The 25,271-nt window shown below is 42.3% G+C and overlaps 1 protein-coding gene across 1 annotated transcript in view; it reads left to right on the top strand.

The window, feature by feature from the left end:
• DMXL2 (Dmx like 2) overlaps nucleotides 1-25,271 on the top strand; it is a 1,902,820-nt gene that overhangs the window by 1,343,388 nt on the left and 534,161 nt on the right. Inside the window, exon 32 of the mRNA XM_044076363.1 lies at nucleotides 182-312. Within this exon, the coding sequence (XP_043932298.1) occupies nucleotides 182-312 (131 nt within the window). The remainder of the gene's footprint in view (nucleotides 1-181; nucleotides 313-25,271) is intronic.

Here is a 25,271-nt window from a genome sequence, read left to right as displayed (position 1 = left end):
TATACATGATTTTAATTAATACTATTGAGTTTGCCATATTCTATTTTGCAGTGCTTTTTATATAAATGTTTGAGGTATCTAGTGATGTTATGTAGGCATTCTTAACTGTAAGACTGTTACAACTGTAATGTGTAGCTACATTTTAGACCCTTGTCAGTTAAAGAGGTTCTGTTTGTTTCAGCAGTCATATAGAAGCAAATCAGTTCACTGGGATGGTTTATCAAGGGCTTCTACTAAGTGAGCGACGCAGACTGAGAACAGAAAGCATTGAAGAGCATGTTACACCGACTTCATCTCCTGCACAGTGGCCTGGTAAGTTAAACAAAAAATAGGGATGTTTGGTTGTTTGTGACATTAGGGTATGTAAAATGTTAAATCAGATGGGATGAAAACAAAAATATCATGAATTTCCGAAAAGACTAAAGTTATCTAGTGAAAACAGGTAAGCTTTGTAGTATATTACATATAGTACTCTATGATACTGATGACTAGGGAGCAGACAGATTCACTGAAAAGATACCTTCAGGTTACATTTGGTAGAGGCAGAGTTTATTGAAAGTACAATACAGAATGTATTGGTGAATGCTGAAGTTGTCACTTAAGGTTGCATTGATTTTTGTATTTATTTTTATTTAATATTGTTGAGATTGTCATTGGACCCTTTTCTGCACTGGCCCAGCCATGCTTGTCAATAGTCCAGATTTTCTCAGAAAGTCCAGATTTTTTGCTCATATTTTGGTCTTTTCCTCATAAAATTTATGGTTTTCTAGCAAATGACTAGGATGATCTGAGGACTGAAGTCACTAAATAATGACATACATTTGAATTTCAGACTTCAAATCCTTCAGAAAATGCATGTTAAAACAAACCCTGTTATTCTAGCAACTTTCTAAGTTTTTAAGAGCAATATTTAAAATATGTCCCTATTTTTTGAACCCTTGTCCCCGCTATTTTGTTGGGCTTTGTCCAGATTTCTTGCACTAAGAGGTTGAAATGTGTGACTCCAGCCCATGTGGTACAAATCTTGTTACAGAAATTCTGAGGTTACACCTTTATATTCAAAGAACACTGAATGTCAGTATTACAGTGTCATACACAGATAGTAGTATACCTGAAGTGCAGCAATAAACTGGTATCATTTAATATGACACTACAATTGCTTGCACAAGTGAGGAATAAGTAAGAGTTTATAGGGTATTACAAACTGAAGCATACATAAAAAGAAAAAGTCATAGGGCTATTCCTGTAAACTAGTAAGGAAAAAAGGAATAGAAATAATTATTTTGGTGTTACAGTGAGTGCAAGGATGAAAAGAGCATGGACAATAAACTACACATGGCTAATAAGGAAATGATTGTATGGAAGTTTATAAGGAAGAGAGAATGAGAATAGAATTTCTAAGCAATGTTATGGAAACAGTGTTTCTTCCTTGTCATCTTTTGAAAATGGTTTTGCCTAAAGAAAGAAAGTTTAGTTTTCTATTTTTTTTTTGTGGGGGGGAGGGGTAGCATTCCAGGCAGGATCTGTCTCTAGTGGGTAAAGTGAACTGTGGCCTATGCAATGTGGTAAAATGTTGTTTTTGAGATGTAAGGTTTTGGGAGTTAATAGATAATGGAAAATGTGTTTACAAGCAGGGACAGAAATTTAGGTTATGTTTTCTGTAAAGCAAAGAAGAAAATTAATGTAAAAATTTAGTTGGGACTAACAGATGCAAATCTGTAATCTCATATCTTATTGTACAAAACACAAGTAGCCCAGCTTTTACCTGTGTTGACAAATATCCATTACTTACACTAAATAACAAATAGCAGTGAATGGTGTCCAGCAGGTTTGATGGTTTAATGGTTCTTCAAAAAGAATGGAAAAGAAAATACAGGAAAGCTAGAAAAGAGGTATAGCAAATAAAGTAACACACACACACATTAAGAACATTGTAAGGTAAAGCAGGTTGGTGGCAGATAGGATACTTTTTTGTTGGATAGAGAGAAGAGGAATAAAATTAACAACGTGGGAGGAATGCAAGGTGAGGGCAGACAGTTGGGGGCACAGATGCATACAAGCAAGACCATAGGTAAATAGGGGTCGATGTGCTCATAGAAGGAAGGAGACATACAGAGGTAAACAAGAGGTAGACAGATGGGTCATGATAGGAAGTAGTACAAGCAGCCTGCCAACCATTGATAGGCTAAGTGGGACATTACTGTGATACAGTAAGCAATGGTTTTGAGTCTGGATGGCCAGTTGTAAGGATCACAGTCGCCATTTGGTTGTTTGCATGGGCCAGCTGGTCCAGTGAGTCTGCTACTTGCTGCAGTGGGATAACTGGATGATGACCCAGTGGCTCATCTCCCTGTTAGTTACAGCCTCCACCGTGTAGTCTAGCTCTGGCACAACCAGGGCTAGCTGTTATAGCAGGCCACATTCTTAGCATGAGCCAGAGCCCTCTCCAGAGGATGTACTCCCACCCTGCTCAACAACCTCAGGCTCATATTCAATCATGGTTGCAGTAGGCCACAGCAGACTTGTATGTGACCATTGTGACATGCAGAAGTGAGACAGTGTTGAAAACCTGACATTAATGAGGATAACCCGGGGGTAATATAGCACATATAATTCAGGAGAGAACGGCCATTGTGGTGCAGTGGTTAGTGTTGTCGCCTCACAGCAAGGGGTTCTCCGGTTGATTCTCAGCTGGGGTGCCTTCTGTGCGGAGTCTGCATGTCCTCCCTGTGGTCACATGGGTTTCCTCTGGGTGCTTCGGTTTCCTCCCACATCCCAGTGACATACAGTAGGTGGATTGAACACTCTAAATTGGCGCTAAGTGTGAGTGTATGCATGCCTTCTGTGGAAGGTTGGGTGCCGGGCTGGCATCTCGACACCGTAAAACTCCACTGCCAATCATGAGCGGACAGATGATCTGATCTGGCGACCCCTACCCGGGAAAAGCCGAAAGAAGAAGAATTCAGGAGAGAACATAGACACCACTGACTCTGCTGTGCCTGAGGTCTCTGAAACCTTCTGTGGAAGCTGGCAGCAATATCTATGTGCTTTATTTGCACTGGAAGACAAAAGGAATTGGCAAACAATCACATAACACATATGGATATTTTATACACAAATTAAAGTGAAGGGATACAGCTTTGAACAATTATGCAAACAAGGAGAAGCCTGAAAATGTTCACACAGCCCAATACAGAAACATATCAGGGATATGCACATACAAAGAAGCAACATGCAGTCAGGATACCATTTGCAAGACACTAGTCTATAACAAAAAAGCAAAGGTAGCTACAACAGTGCATGTAGTGCATTGAAGCCAACATTGTTATACTAAACACACCAATGTGCAATGGAGCAGAATGGTGAAACAGCACCTATTATTCCCCTGGGTTGAAGCCTTGTGAGCGGTTCAACAAAACAGCAGAGTGCCAAAACACATAAGCTGCCACCAGTGGTACAGATAGCAGACATTCAGTCACCCAGAGCAGTCAGCTTGCAATGTCAAGGAATTTGTCAGATAAAGTAAAAACAGAGAATCGGGAATACATCTGTTATAACCACAAAAGGTTTATTAAATGCAGTACTGTACACATAAGACATACATATTTATTATATCATTTGGGGCATCTGCTTCCCACTGATGGAGATCCCCAGGGTGATGAGGATGCAGGTCATTGTACCTTCCTGAATAGGCCTGTGTGGGACTTCAGCAGTCATTCCCTAACCTGTGTGTGCAAGAGACAGAGCATAATTTTACTCTGCTTTGCACACCAGTCAGGTGATCTCAACAAATGTTTAGCAAACTAATATGTTAGAATGAGAGTCACACCCTTCACAAGACTCTGGTTCATAATGGGACTATGTAACTGATTGCAGCTATGCCTTGTGTCATTGATACACTTCTACAAAATACAAGAATTGACAGACGAAGGTGGAATCCACTGTTATTAGTATAAGATGCAGATTATGGACACTCCACCATTTTGGATGACAAAGTGGTACATTAAGGATAAACAAGCAGCACACTTATATCAGCAGCGTGAATCACATTTTTCCATCACAGAAGCAGCACAGACCATAGCAGGAAACTCATAAGAGGTAAAATGAGGTATATAATAATTTGGTAAGAAATGTATGTGCAGAGTCACACACAAGTGAATGATGAAGCCAACATGTACATTGAGTCACAGTCCCAGGACATAGTGGCATTGTCTGTTTCACTTCTGGTTGGGCATACACCCTTTGGTCATGAGAACACTGTAGCTTTCCCTACACACACACCGAATTAACTGGACAGTGTGGTATAGCAACTAGACATCTGGGTTGACCAATATCCTAGCTAGATTCAGACATGCATATGACTTTTGGCCTCAACCAGCAGATGTGAGGGACAGGAATCTGGGTACATTCCATAACTACATATTCGGAAGTGGAGAAGGTTAGATGTGTGTGGCTTATGGGAGACTAAGGAGGCCGAGCACGAGGCCATAATCAGCCTCCAGTACTAGGTGTCATGACAAATTACTAGAATGCTACCTCCATGAAAATTTCAGCCAGTACTGCTGTCAGTGCCCTGCACCTCAGTGTGTCCCATGGCTGCAGGCATGTGCTTGCCCATAGGAGACACAAACAAAGGTCATCACAAGGTGCATAGGCCACATTTTCTGTGGTTGAGGTATCCCCATACCCACAGAAATGGCACATTGGTCTTGCTACAGGACCACGTAAGAGGAGGGCAGCTTCCTGTGAGAAAGCCATTCAAGTCCTAGCCCACCTGTTCTCCCACCTCTATAAACAGAGGAGCATTTGGGACTACATCATTTTTGTGGCACCAGGCCTGCACTCCTGGGTACAACATTGCCTCTACCTTGAGTCCCATTTGCAACCATCCCACTGTATGGTCCCATAGTGATACTGCTACCAGTCTGGGGATCATATTTGACATATATACAAATCCATTCTGCTAACCCCCCCCCCCAACTCTACTTGCTGTAAAATTTGATCCTCCACCTCTCTTGTAGTGTAGACTTCAGTGTGTCCCTAGGCACCTATTTAATTGATGATAGCTGTGATCCTCACCGCTCTCTTTATGTGCAGTGTAAGCAGAAATGACCGACACACAGTGTGGCCTAATCATGTAGTATCCAGCATAGCTGTCAGGTTAACACTGCATGCATCATTGAGTGAGACTGCAATGCCACTGAGTAAATGTCAATGCCCACATAGCTAGATTAGGCATTACTACTTTGCCTGCACTGCCAGTTAATGTCCATGATGCTGGCTGGAGGGGTATGGTGTAGCTGCAGCTGGTGGGCCACTGCTGTCTGTTTTACTGCTACTGGATATTGAAGTGATTAAGGTGAGTCCTTCTGCTGCATTGCTTGAGGGTGCTGAGGATCATGCCTCTCAACCTCCTACAGCTAAATATCTGGACAAAGCAATAAGTAATGAGGGAGACAGAGGTCAAAAAATAGGGACACATTTTAAATATTGCACTTGCAAACTTGGAAAGTTGATAGAATAGGTTTTTCATTAGCATACTTTTTCTGAAGTGTTTAAAGTCTGAAACTCAAATGTTTGTCATTATTTTCTGAGTTCAGTACACAATGATTTACCAATAATTTGCCTGAAAACCACAATTTTATGAGAAACAGACCAAAACTATGAGTTGAAAATCTGGACAGTTGAAAGGTATGCTGGGGATACTGTCTGGCCTGCTTGCCAACAGTGAATCATAATTTTCAGCTTGCTGCATGCCATGAGTATCTGGCAGGTTACAGTGGGTGGATATTGTAGTTATCCAAATGTGTTTAGGCAGTAAGGCTGCAACTTCAGTGGGCAAAAAACACACTTTATTATATTGCTAGGTTGAATATGGTAGATTTTGAAGTGAAGTTCAGACATGCATAGTAGGATCTGTATAGATGTCATCAACCAGGGATCCAGGAGCAACATGCATTACCTGTAAAATATTAGGGATGGGGGCAAGATTGGAGAGGTTAGTACTGTCTGTCTGATAATATGTATGTGGATGTGGATTTACAGTGCACTACCTTGGCCTGTACTTACCTACTAGGTAGCCCTGTGGGATGTGTCCATGCAGAAAGTGATGTGGATGACTTCTGTGATATACATGGGAATCACGGACACTACCAGAGTGCTGACAGAAGTATGGGTTGTTTTCCCCTTTGTGTAGTACATTGCCTGGCATCTGGTAGAATAACATCCCTTCCTGTTGATGTAATGCTGCCCCATTAACATCACGTGGCAGCTTTAATGCCATGTGCATAATATCTGTGGCTCCTGATACTTCAGGAAGGCAGGTGACATCATAGAAGCCACTCATGGTAATGATGCTCTCCCCTAGTGTATTGGTAAAGCAGATGTAGCTATCAACATGTAGAAGCAATATGTCAAGGAATAGCTTGAGTATTCTGCATACTTGGTACCTGTGAAATATCCAGGGTGCCCCCTGTTTGTCTGTGAAATGTCCCTTCAGCCAGTATTTAAATACTACATGTACCTTTGGGATTTGTGGATATAGGAATTCCATGCATTCCTCCTGTTCTAATCTGTGAACCATGCATGTCAGCCAAAACTCATATCATGCCTCTGTCAGTGTGCAGTCAGTCCTGCACCTGAAGGCCTCGCAGCCAGTGTGAGGCTGTTTTCTGATAATACAACCTTTTACTGCAACAGTGGACATATCACACACCTGGAGCACTGCTGCTTAAGAGTATTAAATGTTGTGCTGCATATGCTGCTTCTGCTGCCAGCATTTCGGTTAGAACACCTAAATATGTTGACAAGTTCTTTGCCTTTATACTCAGACCAAGCGCCTGTGCCATTTCATGCTTGATAACTATGAATCACAACTTAATTTCCCTATGCAGTCAGACTGTGTTTTTTTCTTTAGTATGTCATATACCATAATTTGTATTCCCCTTTTATGCACTTTTGTCCAATTGGCTTGTAGCATTATATGGTTCTTTGAATGTACTTTTGTTATATTTGCTGGTGTATACTCTAAACTTCCATAAATGTCTGTGACTATATGATGCCTCCCCCTCTTTGTGCTAGGTATGAAAGCGCTCAGTGACTGTATTATTATAATAAAAGTTTTCTGCCATTTCAGACTTTTTTTAGTTACTTTTCAGTACGTACCTTTTTCATTAAAGATGTGTTGTAATTGGTAAAAATCAACAACTGTCTTCCGTTTGCATAATGAAAACTATGTGTAGAATCATTGAGTTGTTCAATAAACACACTGCCTTACTGGCATATGAGTAGTAGTGTCCTGCTACCCTCTGTATGGCAGTCTGTCACAGCTCAGAACTTCTCCCACTGTTTATCACTGGTGAGAAGGACCAGTCATAGGTTCACAGGTATTTACTAGGCTAACCACCACAAGGGCCTTTTTAAGCTTAGCCATGCATTCCAAATCTCTGACAAGTTCTGATACCCTTAATAAGTGTAAGCAGGGACTTGGGAGATGAAACATTTACAGTCAGGGGCCTGGGGAAATGAAGCATTTACAGGTTGCCTGTGTCCATTAGAGATATAGATGGCAAACATGGGATGAATTTCTTGTTGCCCATCCAACTGTGTAGAATTGAGTTATGAAGGAACTCTGGTTCACATGGATGGGTAGCCTGTTCTACAGATGGGGTAGTATCTGGGATACATGCCTGTCTCTCCTGCAGGTTCAATTTATATCACAGGCAGGGTTAAGTCTTTAGAACGGGTAATTCTGGTGCTGTTTATTTTGTGGATATCCAGGAAGTCCATCAGAGTTGCGCCTTACAATGCCCTGTATGCCAGGCATAGATATCCCCTCAGAAGCCTGTAGGAGACATAATAACAGGAAGAGGACCTTGAAGTAGTCTGCATGGGGCATTTTACTTGCACCCTGTATTCTTTTAGTGCGAAACCTCTGTGGACGGTCCAATTGTTAGATATGCCTGGTTAGGTACATACCAAAGTGGGCATTGTACTCAATGATAGGTCTGAAAAATGCCGAATACAGTGAAACAATGACTTCCTTGAACTTAGATGCCATACATGGTAAAGCAAATGTAGCTATCAACATGTAGAAACAATTATATATTGTGCAACATAGAATTATTTCCTCACTACTGTAGACACGAGATGGTCAAAGGTTAGATTATTGTCTATGTGTGTCCCTAAGCCCTGACGACTGGATCAGCTCTTAAGGGGTGTTCATAGGTAGGTAGGTACTAGGCTCTCGGCCCTAGGGCCCATACAAGCCTAGCCAAAAAATGTACCCTGGCTTTCGCCACCCAAGAAAATTATTTTCCTTTGCCCCTGTCGAGCAGAGCCACAGAAGTGATCCCGGGGTGAATTTCCCATCCAATCATCAAGATTTTTCTTGAAGAGTGCTAATGAGGAGCTCTGTTTGACATAGATAGGTAGTCTGTTCCAGAGTAAGGGAAGTCTCTGGGACAGGAATCTATCCCTCCAGCATGTTCTGTTTATTGTGGTGACAAGGCCAAGGTCCCTAGAGCGTGTAGCTCGGAGGGATTGGGATTTCTTTAAGTGGAGCATGTCCAACAGCTCTGGGTTTGACATAGCTTTGTATGTTAGGCAGAGATCGCCCCTGAGTAGGTGATATGCGATGGTGTAAAGCTGTAGTTTTTTGAGACGGTCTGCATAGGACATCTGTTTGAGGCCAGTAATCCTCTTTGTGAGGTATTTCTGTGGTCTTTCCAGTTGTTGTAGATGTCTTGTGAGGTACATACCAAAAGGGGCGTTGTACTCTATAATGGGTCTAATGAGTGATGAGTAGAGGGGAACAATGACCTCTTTTTTTCTGGATGAGAATCCTTTTGTGATGAGATGAGCCACGTAGACGGATTTCCTGACCACTGTGGCGATGTGATTATCAAAGGAGAGTCTACTGTCCACCTGTGTCCCAAGGTCTCTTATCACATTTTCGGCATTAAGTAGACTACCAGCTATGTGGTAGTTCATGGGTACAGAGTTTTTACCAAAGGGGATGACAATGCACTTTTTGGCATTGAGCTTCAGGCCATGGCTTTGACACCAGGTATCGCTCTCAGTGAGGCCCTTTTGTAGTTTGTCCACATTGTTAGGAGTTTCAGTTATGGCTCCTAGTTTGCAGTCATCTGCAAACTTTGTTAGCCAAAGACCTTTTGTGTTGGCCTGCACTTCAGAGAAGTAGATACCAAACAGGAGAGGACCCAGGACTGAACCCTGTGGTACTCCACTTGTCACTGGTCTGATGTCGGATTTGGAATCCGCTACTTTCACAGTGTGGGTTCTGTCCGTGAGCCAGTTGGCAACCCATCTTATGACATAGGGATTTATACCTAGTTTAGTGAGCTTATCTATAATTCCAGAGTGGGGGATGGTGTCGAAAGCCTTGGCGAGATCTAGATAAGCTGTGTGAACCATTTTACCATCATCTATGGCTTTGGTGACTGCTTCAAAGAAGTCAGTCAGGGTTAGGAGACATGATCTGCCTTTTACAAATCCAAATTGAGTAGGGTCCAGAGTTTGGAGATTACCAATGTCTTTGTTTATGAGTTCCATGATGATACGTTCCATGGCCTTGCAGACCAGTCTCGTCAGGTTAATGGGGCGGTAGTTCCTGGGGTCCGTCGTGGCTCCCCCTTTGTGGAGTGGGATAACTGTCGCGGTGTGCCATTCGGTGGGTACAAAGCCTGAGGTGAGGCTATGATTGAACATGGTACTTAGGTAGGGTGCCAGTTCATTCTGTAGTCTGTGTAGAACGCAGCCTGGGATATTGTCAGGTCCCATGGATGCTGTGTTCTTGGCTTTGGAGAGTGTGTTTTTTACCTGTGCAGCCATGATTATAGGAACTTTGCATTCTTCCTGTATAGAGCTGGGCCCTCTAGGGGGTGAGAGGGGGGTAAAGTTAGCACTGAACCTATCTGCTAGGATGTTGGCAATATCATTTGGTTCTGTATATTTAGTGCCATTATGCTGTAACTCAGAGCAGATCTGAGTGTTCCCATTTAGATTCTTGACATAGCTATAGAATGCTTTGTGGTTGTCTTTAGAGTCAGTGGCAATTTTGTTTTCATAATTAGCTTTGGAGGATTTTATGAGGGATCTCAGCTTCTTACTGAGGTTGACCAGGGAGTTCCTCCAGTCATGGGATTTTACTCTTTTTTGCAACAGTTTCTTTCTTCTGTTGTAGAGTTGGTTTATGGCAGAGGACCACCAGATTGGCTTCCTTTTTTTGGAGGATAACATCTTGGTTCTATTAGGGATAGCATGATCCATGCACTCGTGTAAGTGCTTATAAAGTGCATTTGTGTAGGATTCGGCAGTCATACCTCTATTGTCCGTCTGCATGGGTGTCATGAAGTTTGCCACTTCTGTCTTAAGAAGTGTGAAGTTGGCTTTTGAGAAGTTTTTTGCGATGGTTTCCCTAATTGGGGCTGGGGGTGGGATGTGGATGTCTAGGCTGATTAGCTTGTGGTCGGATCTGACCAACGAGGAATTGACCTCTGGTGTGGAACACCGGTTTCCCATGTTGGTGATGACCAGGTCTAGGATATTGCTGCCCCTAGTGGGGGTGTGAATAAGTTGATCCAAGGCGTTGGAATTTATGAATTCTAGAAAACGTTGAGCAAAAGAGTTGGTACAGGAGTAGTTTTCCCAGTTAATGGTGGGGTAGTTGAAATTGCCCATTGTTAGGGTGTTGGGTTGTACCCTAATACTTTCCAGTGTATCAAGAAATGAGGAGTGTGAATCCTGGGACATGGTGGGGGGTCTGTAGCAAGCTACAATTTGGATTGCGGTCTTGCCCAGAGTTAGTTGCACTTGGATAATCTTGGATGCATTATGCTGTGCAACTAGCCTGGAGGTGTGGATATCCTTAATGAATATGGAAACACCTCCGCCTTTAGTGCTTCTTTCTGGGTTAGGTGGCTGAAAGGTGTGGTATGAATTGAAGCCTGGTAATGCAGGGGTGCTCTCTGGAGCTTTGAACCAGGTCTCTTGTCACTGCACAGATGTCAATGTTCTCCATTTTAAGGAGTGCCTCGAGTGAGTGCATTTTGAGGTTTAGACTTCTAGCATTGAGTAGCATTACCTTCAGATTTTGGTTGCTTGCACTGGTTACGGTGGTGAATTTGTCATTTGAACCTTGCCTAAAAAAGGCACTATAGGGGTGGCAAGAGTCTTAGCCAGTATCCGGAATCTTAAGGGCGACAGGTGCAGGCCATCTCTGGCAAATATAATATTGTCAATATAATAGTTACCAAGGGTGGATGACTTCCTGAAGGATACTGTTATGCATTTCTTGGCATTTAGTTTTAGTCCTTGGCTCTGACACCAGTTGTTTGTCTGTGTCAGCCCTTCCTGGAGAATATTTGGGTCAGTGTGGCATTCAGTGACAGCTCCTAATTTGAAATCATCTGCAGATTTAGTCAGCCAGAGACCACTGACATTGGCCTTGACTTCAGAGAAGTAAATGCCAAAAAGGAGTGGTCTAAGGACTGATCTCTGAGGGACTCCACTTGTGACTGGCCTCTTTGTAGAGGTGGACTCCCCAGTTCTGACTTCCTGATTCTTGTCTGTGAGCCAATTGACTATCCACCGGGTGGCATACAGGTTTGTACCTAACCTCTTGAGTTTGTTAACAATACCTGAGTGGGAAGTTGTGTTAAATGCCTTGGCCAGCTCAAGGTAGGCAGTGTGAACCATTTTGCCCTCATCCATTGCTTTGGTGAACTTCTGAAAGAAGTCCACCAGGTTGAGTAGGCATGACCTTCCCTTGATGAAGCCAAATTGGGTTGGTTCCAGTGTCTGGCAGTTTAGTATATCACTGTTGATCATTTCCATGATAATTCTTTCCATGGCTTTACGTGTAAGACTAGTGAGACTTATGGGTCTGTAGTTTCCAGGGTCTGTAGATGGCCCACCTTTGTGCATAGGGTGACTGTTGCTGTTCTCCATTCATGAGGCACGAAGCCTGTTTGTAGGCTACAGTTAAGTAGCAATTCCAGAAGGCCTGATAGATCATCTTTCATGCTATTTAGAAGGTATCCTGGGATATCGTCTGGGCCCATTGATGCAGTGTTCTTAGCCTTAGACAGAGTATTAAGGATCTGTTCTCTAGTGATAGCAGGGGAATTATATTTGATGATATTTCCTGAGGGAAGGTTGAGGGGGAGAGAGGGGTAACGTTGCAGCTGAATTTATTGGTCAGTAGGTTTGCTATATCTTCTGGCTCAGTATAGGTAGCTCCATTTACAATGATCTCTGCACACAATTGTGTATTGCCTTTGAGGTTGCGGACATAGCTAAAGAATGCCTTGTGGTTGTCCTTGGCCTGGGAGGACAAATTTAACTCAAATTTGGCTTTTTAGTCATTATTTGTCCTCTGAGTTGTTTGTTTAGTTTGATGAGAGTGCTTTTATCCTGCTGGGTGCTGCACCTCCTAATTTTTGCCATGATTTTCTTCCTCCTGTTATACAGCTTATCGATTTTGTGATTCCACCAGGGTGGCTTGTTTTTTGAGTTAGTTCTGTACTTCCTGGTTGGTACAGCAGCCTCTATGCAGTTGTTAACATGCTTGTACAGGGTTTCTGTGAACAGTTCTGCGTAGAGAGCAGTGTTCTCAAGGTTCATGGGGGCTTGAAATTTTGCCAAGTTATCACTTAATAGCAGGAAGTTACCCTTAGAGTAGTTCCTGAATATTCCAGGTTTAGCTGGGGTCCAGGCTTTATTTTTACTTCAAGGGAGACCATTTTGTGGTCTGACCTTACCAGGCAAGACATTACGGTAGGGGTTGTGCAGCAGTCTCCCATATCAGTGAGGACCAGATCCAGCATGGTTACACCCCTGGTCAGTGTAATGGTTGTCTGGTCCGGGCAGTTTGTGTCTACAAAATCCAGGAATCTCTGTGCATGTATGTTTGGTGTCATATAGGATTTCCAGTTAATAGTGGGATAATTAAATTTGCCCATGAATATGGTATTGGGTTGGGTGGTAAGTTTTTCCAGTAAGTTTAAATACATGGTATGGGTTTCCTGGGTCATAGAGGGGGACCTATAGCTTGCAAGGAAGTGATATTGGATTTTGCTTATGGTGATTTGAACATGGATCAGCTCAAGTGCATTGTCATGTTTGACCAGCGTTGTATATATTTTTTTTATGTAGATCAAGACACTTCCACCTTTAGTCCCTGTCTGTGTAGTAGTTGGTCTAAATGTGTGGAAGGCGTTATATCCTTGCACTGTTGGTGAGCTCTCTGCAGTTTTAAACCATGTCTCAGTGACCGCACAGACATCAGCATTCTGTAGGGTAAAGAGAGCTTCTAGAGAGTGGAGTTTTTTGTTTAGACTGCTAGCATTGAGTAGTAACACCTTTAGATTTTTTTTGGTTTTGATTTGCTATGTCAGAAGTACTGTCAGTTTGGTATTGCCTAAAAAAGGCAGTTTGGTGGAAGACAATGTTTTAGCTAATATTCGAAAGCCTAGAGGGGAGAGGTGCAGACAATCCCAGTCAGCTGCCAGAAGCAGGATAGTCCTTCACAATCATAGGCAGAAGAGCTTCAGTTTTTATTAGTGCCATTGGAAAAGAAGGATCTTAGGAAAGACTAGCCCTTCCTTAATTCATCTTCAGTGCTCAGATAAGAACCCCCCCCCCCTTTTTTTTTTAATTCCTCCCTCTAATGTTTTTCTGTCAGTGCTTGAACTGTGTAGGATGTTGATTTGTGTCTTAAAAAGAAGTATATGTTTATAGTCATTACAGTATAAAATTATACGGTGTATGTTAAATGCATTACTGTTTTCTGTGGGGTTTAAAACCCTTTCTAAGTGTTTTTTGTCTTTGGTGAATGTTTGAGAGACTTTCTGCACTAAGGCTATTTTAGTCCAGTTCTGTCATTGCCTCATGCTGCCATAATTGTTAATAAATTGTGGCTATTATTTTTTTGATTTAAAGTTTTATTTTGAATCTTTTGACAGGAAAACATGCTGATCCGATGTTATTCATGTCATTATTCCTCAAAGAAGGGTCTTGGATCCAACATCTGATCTGAGCCGGCAACTTAGCCCAGACAGATCCATCTCCTACCTCTGCCATAATCCCCTGCTGTCCTCTAACCCTCCAGATCTCATTTGCCATCTATTTGTTATGGATATGATCCACCTGGCTCTTGTTTCAGTTAAGTGATTGAACTACTTTAACTTGCTTTTGTTTTTCATAGCTTAGATGGTCTTGTCAGGTTCAGTTTCTGTAGTGTGATTAATGTTAGTAGTTTGCCTCCCCTCTCTGAGATTAGCTAGTTTTGAGTGTTGTAGTTGCCATTAGTCCTTTTGGCACCCTTTTTGTTGTTATATGTTGGTGTTAGGGCTGTGTTGTGTTTCTAAGTATGTCTGAAAAGCCCCCTGTTTTTAAAAAGTGCTCCTCATGCGGTTGGAAGATGCCTAATTCTTACTCACATGAGGAGCACCTCTATTGTTTAGGAGCTCCTCACCTGGAAATTGAGTGTGAGGTTTGTGCTGCATTCAACCCCAGGGCTTTGACAGAGCACTGAAACAAGCTTTTGCTAAAAGGTATGGTGCAGAGGGGTCCCTTTATTTCCCCCTCTAAGGTTTCCTGTTTCGACCCCAAGAGGAAGACCCCTTCCATGCCTCCAGTGGCTTTTTAAAAAGCTGAGGCTGTTGGATCCTAGACCCCTGTAATTGACTCCAGCCCGGGCTATCTCAGATCCTGCCAGTTCCAAGGCCTCCTCAGATCAGAGGTACACAGATCCAGTCAAGACTAGGCCAGCTTCAGAACCAACCATTTTGTCAGATCCAATTGCTCCTTCTGCTAGGCTGTCAGATCCACCTATGGTTATTGAAGATGTTCCATCACCTAGTTCTTTTAGGCAGTTTTTCCACTCTGATGCTAGGCCTCAGAGCCAAACGCTGGATCACCAGCACAGATCCTCGAGGTCTCCAGCCAGGTCTGCCCACTCCTCCACTTCCTCCAGATCATCCAGGAGCTTGTTCCCTTCTGATATGGACAGGATGGTGAGGAGTTTTCTCAAATCCCAGATAGAACTGGAGCTTCTGGTGTCTCTAGCCCATCCTGCTGGGGGAGCCTGTCCAGTTCCAACTCTCCATTCTCCTCTTTCGACCCATTGGGCTTTGGAACTTCTGGAGACTCAGATACCCATGGTCAGATCCTGATGGTGTCTAGTATTCCCTTTTTCTTGACCATGTCAGGGTCGCTGGTCTGCACTGCTCTCCCACCCTCAGATTAGAGTGGGCCCCGTGCTGGAATGGTCAGTGCCGGCTCCAAGGCGATGGGGTTGGGTCTGGGTTTTTCAGACCAATCTCCTCCCCTGGGGCTTTAGCCCTTGATAGCTCTGAACTGGTATCATCCGGGGTCTGTGGTGCTGTATTAGGGCTCACCCCTCATCTCGGAGGGAATTCTCACCCCATGGATGGAGACGAGAGTGCTTCCAGACCATCGGCCTTCCAGGTGATAGAGAGGAGCTTCTCTGGGACTGGAGCTACATCTCCCGCCCCTGCAGGTCCATCCCTCTCTGCCTTGGGTGGTGAGACCCCCATCCTGTCCATTATCAGCCCTCCTGTTCTTGCCTTCAGGGGGTTTCTTCCCTGCATGGGGTCCCCGCATCTTCTGAGTCCTCCCCGGAGGCACCTCGTAAGAGAAAGTGCAAGAGGAGGCACGTGGACTCCCCCTCAGAGCCCCTCACAGAGGACATGGACCTTTATGAAGGAGATGGGTCCTCCAGATCTCCACCCAATGATGTCTCCTTTGGGGATATATCCTTGAGATCTTGAAGCAGGAGGACGGATGGTCTCCTCAACCTCCATCTTCAAGGTGCCCTCAATGAGTCGGTCAATCTTATCACCAGCTGGTCCTGGAAGGAGCCTAACACTGTAGATCCAGTTCCCACATGAGCTGATAAATTCCTTAGCCCCCCCTGTGGACCACCCTTTCTGGAGAAAAGGAATTCCGATCAATGCAATCATGGTTTCCACTGCCACCACAAAGGAGCTGGCTGAGCAGAGCTCCATGGTCCATCCCCTGAACAGGGAGTCTCAGGCAGTAGACCGGTATGGGAAGCATGTGTTCACCTCAGCTACCTTTGGACTGAGGGCAGTTAATTAGTTGGCACACCCGCCTTGAAAGGGAATTGGTCAAAGAACTCACCACTTCCCTTAGAGTTCTTTCCAGTGGAGTACCTCAAGAAGGTGTCTCCCAAGCATTGTACTCTGATGTCCCTTGCTAATTCCTATGAGGTTAATTTCCAGTGTTGCGGAAGCTACCTCTCGAGCGGCAGGTACCGGCAGAGCTATAAAGCGGCATGCTTGGTTACGTCTATGTGGGTTTGTGGAACCCTTCAAATCATCTTTTACCAACTCCCCCTTTAATGGGTTCACCTTCTTTGGACCCTTCATGAAGGACACTTTGACCTGCAGTGATCAGGAAAGGAAGACTTTGAGGTCAGGATCAAGCTGTCTACTCCTCATAGGTCTTTCTCCAAGATCCAGTGAGGAACTAGGAAAATGTGGTTCTGAAAGTCACAGTCTTCCCTTTAGGATGCTCCTGATGATTCCTCTTCGAGGGGAGAGGATTCAGTGGCAGATGCTGCCCTGGAAGGAGGGGGGGGGGGTCTGAAAAATCATGGCTCCAGGGAACCCTTGTCTGAGAAGCCCTTTCAGTGCTCCTGAGGCTTTGCCTGACTGCTCGGCCCTGGAGGCAGTTGGGGTTGTATTTCCCTTCACCCACTAGCCTGGACAAGCATTACCTCTGATTAGTAGGTGTTAAACATAATTTCCTGGGTTATTTCATTCCTTTTTGGAAACCCTCATTTATAAAGATACCTTCCCCGATGTTCCACCCCATCAGAGGGAATTGGCCTTCAAGGAAGTTCAACAACTTCTTCAAAAGAGAGCCATCCAAGAGGTTCCACCAGGACAAAGAGGATCCAGAACTTAATTTCTCTTCTTTGTAGTGCCAAAAATGACCTGGGACCTGCGTCCTATTTTGGGCCTCAGCGAGTTGAATCCATCGGTCACAATGTCCAAGTTCTGGATGGTCACTGTTCAGTCCATTCTGCCTGTCCTAGGCAAGGATGACTGGATGTGCTCCTTGGATCTCCAGGACACTTACTATCACATCAAGATAGACAGGCTTTCCAGGAGACATTTTCGCTTCTGGTTAGGGCCAATCATTACCAGTTTAGAGCTTTACCCTTCAGACTCACTGAATCCCCCTGGGTGTTTACCAAATGTATGGCAGTGGTAGCGGCTCACCTGCAGCTTCAGGGATTTCAGGTATTTCTGTACCTCGATGATTGGCTCCTCACTACACCCTCAAGGCATCGACTGTCACAAGCCATCCATTATGTCCTTCTCCTGTTCAGTCAGCTGGGGATTACCGTCATTCTTTTGAACTTAAATCTGATTCCCATGCAAAAATTGGAGTTCACAGGAGTCCAATTAGACTCCGTTTCAGAGATTGCAGCATTACCTCTATGCAGAGTTCATTTGATCCAGGAACAGATCACCCAAATCTTAGCTCTTTCGGATCCTCCAGTTCACGTAATTCTTCACACCCTAGGGTCCATGGCCATGGCCATTCATCTTTACAGTGGACCCTGGCGGTCCAGTGGTCTGCTCTACTGTAGCCCATCTCCATGTCCATAAAACTGACACCTGTGTACAGATGGTACCTACGTAGGTGGCGTCAATCTCAGGATCTCGTCATAGGCAGGTCCTTTTCTCTCCCTCCACCCAAGGCCACAGTGACTATGGACACTTCCCTGTTAGGGTGTGTGTGTGGGGCATTTCCAGGCGAGAATTGTCCAAGGCATGTTGTCCCCTGTAGAGACCAAATTGCACAAAAATGTCGTAGAGATGAGAGTAGTCCTACTAATGTTGCAAGACTTTTAGGACTGCCTCCCGCTGGGGATAATTGCAATTCAGATGGACAGCATAGCAGTGGTCTGGTATGTCAACAAACAGGGGGCAACGCAACCTTACACATTGTGCAGAGAGGCCATGAGAGTGTGGGAATGGGAGAGATCCTCCAGACACTTTCTTCTTGCAATGCATATTCCCAGGGACTCCAAAGTAGTGGCCGACAAACTCAGCATATTCATCTTGAGTCCTCAGAAGTGGTCCCTCAATCCCATGGTGGCGAAACATATTTTCAACTGCCAAGGTCAGCCATGTTGCAACATCTTTGCCTCCCCAACCAACCATAAATGCAGCATGTACTTTGCCCTGATCCCCATACACAGGGAGTCACCAAGTGATGCTCTAGTCCATGATTGGCCTCCGAGTCTCCTTTACTCTTATCGTCCTGTTCCTCTTATTCCCAAGGTTTTGCAGAAGATGCAATGTCTGAGGACATCCCTGATCCTCATTGTCCCTTTCTGGCCTCATCAACCATGTTTCCCCTTCATCAGGTCTCATCTAAAGTATCCTCCCTGAGTAATAGATCCTCTTCTGGATCTGATCTCCCATCCTTTGGACTTTCGCTTCCAAACCTTTTTATCCTTTGTCTAACCACATGGTTTCTCCAGTTCCAGTGATCTTGAAACAGTCCAGGCTGGCATCCCCCATCAGGCATATTATCTCAGCCTCCCAGAAACCCTCCACTAGAAAGGTTTACAGTAGTAAATGGAAAAGGTTTTCTACCTGGGCTAAGAGCAGGGATCTGGCTCCTTTTTCTGCCTCTGTTTTAGATATCCTTTTGTTCTTGTCCACACTTTTCCCGGCCAGGGCAAGCTTCTCTAAAATTAAGCTCCAGTTGGTGGCATTTTCTAATTTTCATGAAAATAATGAGCCTATGTTCTCTTCCAGACTTTGCAAAGCATTCATGAAGGGGATCTTCCTTCTAAAACAGCCTGTTAAGGATCCCTCGCCTCCTTGGGACTTAACCTTAGTGCTGCAATCATTGATTAAGAGTCCTTTTGAACCTGAGAGTTTGTGCAATTTCAAATTCTTGTCATGGAAAATGGCCTTCCTGGTTGCCATAACTTTGGCCAGGAGGGTTTCCGAATTGCAAGCTCTTTCCATTGCTCCTCTGCATTTGATCTTTCACAAGGACAGAGCATCTCAGGACGAATCCCTCTTCTTTGCCTAATCCCTCTTCTTTGCCTAATGTTGCCTCTGAATCCAGTCTAAACCAATATATTCAATTGCCAGTGCTCTTTCCTAATTATTCTAACAAAGGAGAGTACATTCTACATATTTTGGATATACAAAGGCAGTTATGATTTTATCTACATAGCACCAAAGGGTTTGCAAATCAGATCAGCTTTTTGTGGCTTTTTCCCTGAACAGAAGTGTCCTCCCACTTTCTAAGGCAACTTTTTCTATATGGATCTCTAGCTGCATTTCTACAGTGTACAACAATAGGCATCTTGAGGTTCTGGGAAGAATTAGGGCTCATTCTGCTAGATTCTGGGAAGAATTAGGACTCCTTCTGCTAGGTCCTTGGCTACATTTGTGCTGCTGCCACTTGGTCTAATCCTCACACCTTTATATCTCATAACAGGTTGGATTGGTTTCCAGGAGCAGGGCTTCCTTTGGTTACACAGTGCTCCAGCATGCCCTTCCTTGAGGCTGCCCAGGATATATGGTAGCCGGGGACTTTGACCCTTCTGTGAGGAATAATGACATGGATAGCATCATGGATAACATAAGATAGAGAGTTATGCACTTACCATAACTTGGCATCTGTGTTATCCTTTGTCATTATTCCTCACATTTCCCCCCTGCCTTCCCCCTTCCTTGTTGGATTTTCTGAGGAAGTTGTGGTGTTGTGGCTATAACTTATTTCTCCATTCCATTTTTGATGATTAGCCTTTCTACTTTTGTTAGCAAACTCGGTCTAAGGGTTAGACATCTTCTAGGGCTGTACCACTGCTTGCTTCAGGTGCAGGAGTACCAAACTCCACAGGAACAGGAAGTCAGGGGTGCAGAATCCATTGCCAGGGTGAAAAGTCTCCCTCTGGTGATTCTCCCACCAGTGAATTGTATGCTAAGAAAAGGCTGAAAACCAAGCAGGTGGTGGGGCTGCAGTCTCTGTCTAGTTTCTCACCTAAAATGGTGGCTATGGCTAATTAATTACAGGGTGCATGCTCCAGTTATTAGTAATGGCGGTGATTCTGCCTCTGGTCATTCATCTAAGGATCATGCTTTTGATGGGGGTCATGTGTCTGAGGCCTCTGACCTGTCAGATCAGTCCCTTTCCTCTGATGACGAACAAGTGCGGGCCCCAAAACAGATGATGTGATGTTGTCAATCTCGCCTTTATTCTCACTGATGGGTCAGATCTGATCCATCGGATCCGTCTCAGCCATTTTACTAGCTTGAGGTCTTCAGTAAAGCTTGTGAGCCTCTTTTACCCATAATGCAACCCCCTAGCTTCCTTAGATCTCATTTGCCGCGTAGCGATGAGGTCATTTGGCAGCTCTGAGCTAAGTGTTTTTCATATTTTTATATTTTCATATTGAACAAAGTTATGCTGGACCCTCCTATTGTGGAGTCAATATAACTAATGCAGAATGTACTTTCCCAGACCACGTAAATAGCCAGACACAGCATTAAGTGCAGTTTTGATGTTGTGGATGGTTCTTCTAGGGCAGCTGCCACTGGATCTGCTCTCCACAGATATGCATGTCTTCATAGTCAGCCTGTCCCTGATGATTTAAAATCAAAACTTTTAGATTCTCCCTTGGATAAAGACTTACTGTTTGGTCCTCAGGCTGACAGTCTGTTCAGAACTCTTTAAGACCAAGGTAAGGCTATGAAAGACTGCAGGCAGAGTCTACTCTCCTCAGTCCCATAGGAACTACCCATCTGAATCTACCTCCTTCCTTAGAAGGCATCCTAGGACAACTCAGAAACCAATAAAAACATCTAGGAAAAGGTACCCAGACAAACCCATAGGGAACTTCTAGCCGAGAGGCTTGGTTTTGAAAACAAAAATCTGTGACTAGTTTTAATGCACCCCTCCCCTGCCCTCAACCCTATTACTCCTCTTTCCAAAAGACAGTCACTCTCCCTGGCCAGGTGAGAAGCTATTACCACAGAGAAATGGGTACTGTCTATCATCGTGTGGTTATGCAATGTCCTGGGAAAATATCCCCCTCTGAAAGCCATGCACCATACTCCTTGCAACGAACTGTCCCTTCTCACCCCCATTATTCAAGACCTCCTGAGTCAGGGTACCATTGAGTAAGTTTCAAAGGATTTATAGGAAAAGGCTTTTACTCCAGAATTTTTCTAGTGCTAAGGAAGGAAGAGTGGTGGAGATCCATCCTTGACCCTTCTCTCCTGAATGCTTGAAACACTATGCTGTCGCTTCTGACTTTCATTTTCCCCCATTTTTTCCTAGTGTACCTGGATGTGATTTGTCCTTCTAGCAGGAAAGTCCTTAGGTTTTTCCTCTGGCTTTTCACATTTTCAGTTTGCTATTCTGACTTTTGTTCTTTCCACAGCGCCAAAGGTGTTCACAAAGTGTCTAGCTCTGTTGATAGCTTTCTGTCACACTCAAAGTATTGATTTCCCCTGCTGTTTCACTTGACAAAGGGAAATTAGAGGAACAACCAGACCTGATCACTCAATAAAAAGGATTGAATCTCAATCCAAGTTTCCCATCTCTCAGATTGACCCTATGGATGATGAGATTTTAATTCCTCAAAGGCACCCCTTCTCTGAAGAGATTGTTAAAGTGTCGCAACAAACCAGGAGTCCCACTACTAGAAAATATTATATGGCTAAATGGAAAGGTTTTCCTATTGGTGTCACAAGCATAATCATGACCCTCCTATTATCACAGGTTCCTACTGTACTGCATTATCTTTGTAAACTACTTGGATCAGGTTTGCCCTACTGTTCTCTAAAAGCTCACCTGTCATTCATCAATGCATGTCTACATCTTAACCCATCAAGGAAACCCATCACTCCCCATTGAGATCTCAATTTTGTGCTAGAAAAGCTTACATTACCTCCTTTTGAACCAGCATCTTCCTCTTCTTTAAAATTCTGTACTTCTAAAAACTGTTCTTCTCTTGGCTGTCAACTCTGCTAGGAGAGTTTCTGAGTTACAGGCTCTCATGGCCATTCCCCCTTTTATTAATTTCCACAAGAACAGGGTGATTCCCAGGGTAGTCCAGTCTTCATGCCTAAGGTGTTGAATGGGCTTTCTCAATCCACAAATTGCAAGGTGTAGAAAAAGCAGAAAAATACAAGGACCTGTCAAGGCAGCATATAATTTATTTGCACTACTTTTAGGAATGCATTTGTGTTACTGAAAGTACAGCTGTGTGTGTTGCTGTAATAAAAACCTAACATTCTTGAAAAAGTTGTTGAAATGAAGTTTATGGAGAATAACATGAGTTCTAATTCATAGTCACGGGGAAAGCTGGCAAGCAAGTAGTCAGAACATAGGAGGAAGCCTGTATATAAGAGAGCCCAGTATTACTCATATTAAGATGTACTTTTTTGTCAGTTTAACTCATCATTGAGGCTGCAGTGCATGCGCAAATTAAGCAATCCATTTGTAGAGAAGCATTTGTCATTGCAGAGTGTTGGTTTGCAGAACAGTGGTAGTTACATTAGGATGTAATAGAGTGATACGTTTGTAGCAGTGGATGGCAGGAGTAAGTGATGGCTTAACAAACAGCACATTATGCATATTGGCTTTACAGACAGAACTATGCTAAAATATTTCTGTTACAAGTGCATTTGCACTGCACTGTTAATATTGTCTCTAGATGCTATATTGTCCCACCCTCCCCAATTGATATTTGTAATCATGCAAAGTAAAACTAAATGTTCATGGTTGTTATGCATCACTGCTAGTCTTGATACTTGTCAATAAATTAGGAGCATAATTCTATGTGTTATTTCATCATTATCTTTATTCACAACCAAATTTACATGGCAGAACTTATGCACCTTCTAGATTATAAGATTTTCAGTTGTATTATAGCATCTGTATGCTGAAAGTGAATCATCTGATACCTGTAGTCCTGTAAAAAGTAAAAATATTCCTGTTGACTGTAACTGAAGTATAAAGCAAGCGTATGTTGGCTCCTACATCTGCATGCAAGCATTGCACCAAGGAATATTTATATAAAATGAAGTATGCCTCTTGCTTAATTTGGCTATTCTCGCTATTAGACTTCAAGACTTCACATACTGGCTTTTATCAAACTATGAAGGCAATGCTGATGTATGTTGTTTCTGCATTAAACAATTTATTGACTTATATTTGCACTCATGTAAATAAATTAAAAAATTCCTGTTGCCTATATTTGGCTGTCATTTTTTTTCGTGTTTTAAAGATTTTTTTTTATCAGTTTAACATATTTACAGAATATAAACTGAACAAAGGAAATTCAACCTCACGTACTGTTATACAGTGATACAGTGATACAGTGTTAGGAATACATTGAGTCATCAAGGCAATCTTATACAGTTAACACATTGAGACTTGGTATTTCAATAGCAACATTTCAAGGCTATCACAATCACTGAAAGTCTTAGTATGATTTATAGTTCTTATTTTGATAACTTATTTTGAATTTTACATAGCATTGCTGTTAAATTTAAAAATTATTTGAATGCAGGAACTGAATTAAATTTCCTTGTTTTGTAATACCTTTTCTAGCTATATTGTCAGGAGACTCCAGAACATTTTTGTTGTTTGGCTTTTACAGATGAAGGAAGGGGAACATTCATTAGTGTTATTGATCTAGTTAAAGAACAGACCATAACTCCTTAAAAAAACATACTTATCTCTTCCCAATATACATTTAATTTTTCACAATCCATAATCATGTGTGTGTAATCAGCCTTAACATCTTTACTACATCTCCAAAAGACTGAAGAAGCCATTATACCAACCTTGGAGATTTTATAGGGAGTAAAAACATTCTTTGTATACATTTCCACATAAAACTTGAAGTAGTTGACTAATTTAAGTAACAAAGTTTTATTCTTACCATCTATTGAGTCGCACAATCCACTAGTATATAAAAACGTTCAAGAATTTTGCATCAAAATTATTATTGTTTTTTATAATTAACTTCTATAACTTTGACAAGCTTCCTTTCTAGGTCAGTTTACCTTCGAAGATAGCATTCATATATTCTTATAATGGGGAATAGTGTTCTGTTCCACTTCTCTCATATTATCTAAAAATTTATATAATGTATTTACTTGGATAATATTCACTAGTTAACAGACTCATCCAACATATAATCTTTCATTAAATATTCTGGCAGCTTAGCTTTTCATTCTTCAAAGCAATCAGACCATAATACTAATCCATTTCTTTTTAGTAAATTCATGTTACATAGTTCTGAGTTTCCATAAGTCTACATGTGATACAGTGGGAAAGCACAAACATTTCCATAGTAATGGAGGTTTAGAAACATCTTTTAACTGTTTTAAGCATTGATTTCATATGTGCAGAAGTCTAAAGATTGAAACAAATTTCTTAGGTAATTTTTATTAACCAGATGAAAGGATTGTTATGTATTTCTAATTTATCATATTTGACAAACTTATAAGAATTTAGTAAAATCTGCTGTGAATGTTTTTCCATTGACTATTGTAAGTTGAGTATATCCAGAGTATAGTAGAGCTGAAATTTGCTGCATTAGAATAAGATTCTACATCTGTTAAACTAACACTACCACAGTCCCATAACCTTATATGATTTCTATAATCAATTCTTAGCTTTTTAGGGTAAAATAAGAAGTCAATATTTTTCCATTTTCTTTTAAAGTTTTTTGTCAGATATTAAAACTGTTGAGTGCAATATATATATATATATATATATATATATATATATATATATATATATATCTATATATATATATAAAATCTTGAGTAATATAATTTATTTTTTTGACATTTGTTGACAGGGTTAGTCCAAGTGGGACAAAGCCCTTTTTCACTGGAGGCCCGGGGAGAAAAGCTCCACAGTATTTACATACAATATGTTGAATAAGTATTAATAAAACAAGAAAACAATACATAGAATAAGTAAAGCAGATTTAAGTATGCATAGCAATTAGAATCAACATTATAGCACATGTAGGTACAATGCAGAGTTCAGAAATACAAATGGTTATAATTATAAGGAATACAAGATTAAGAGTGTAGTTACAAATAAGTAAGAATTTCAAAGCTTAATATTTATTTAACTGATAAGTCATATACAAAAACAACAAAGACTGGCATAACATATAAAGATAAAAGGTA

The sequence above is a fragment of the Protopterus annectens genome, chromosome 7.part0, assembly GCF_019279795.1.
Source record: "Protopterus annectens isolate FY-2018-M chromosome 7.part0, PAN1.0, whole genome shotgun sequence".
Taxonomy (NCBI): Eukaryota; Metazoa; Chordata; order Ceratodontiformes; family Protopteridae; genus Protopterus; species Protopterus annectens.
The sequence above is the reverse complement of the archived record's forward strand: the minus strand, read 5'-3'. Positions and strand labels throughout refer to the sequence as shown.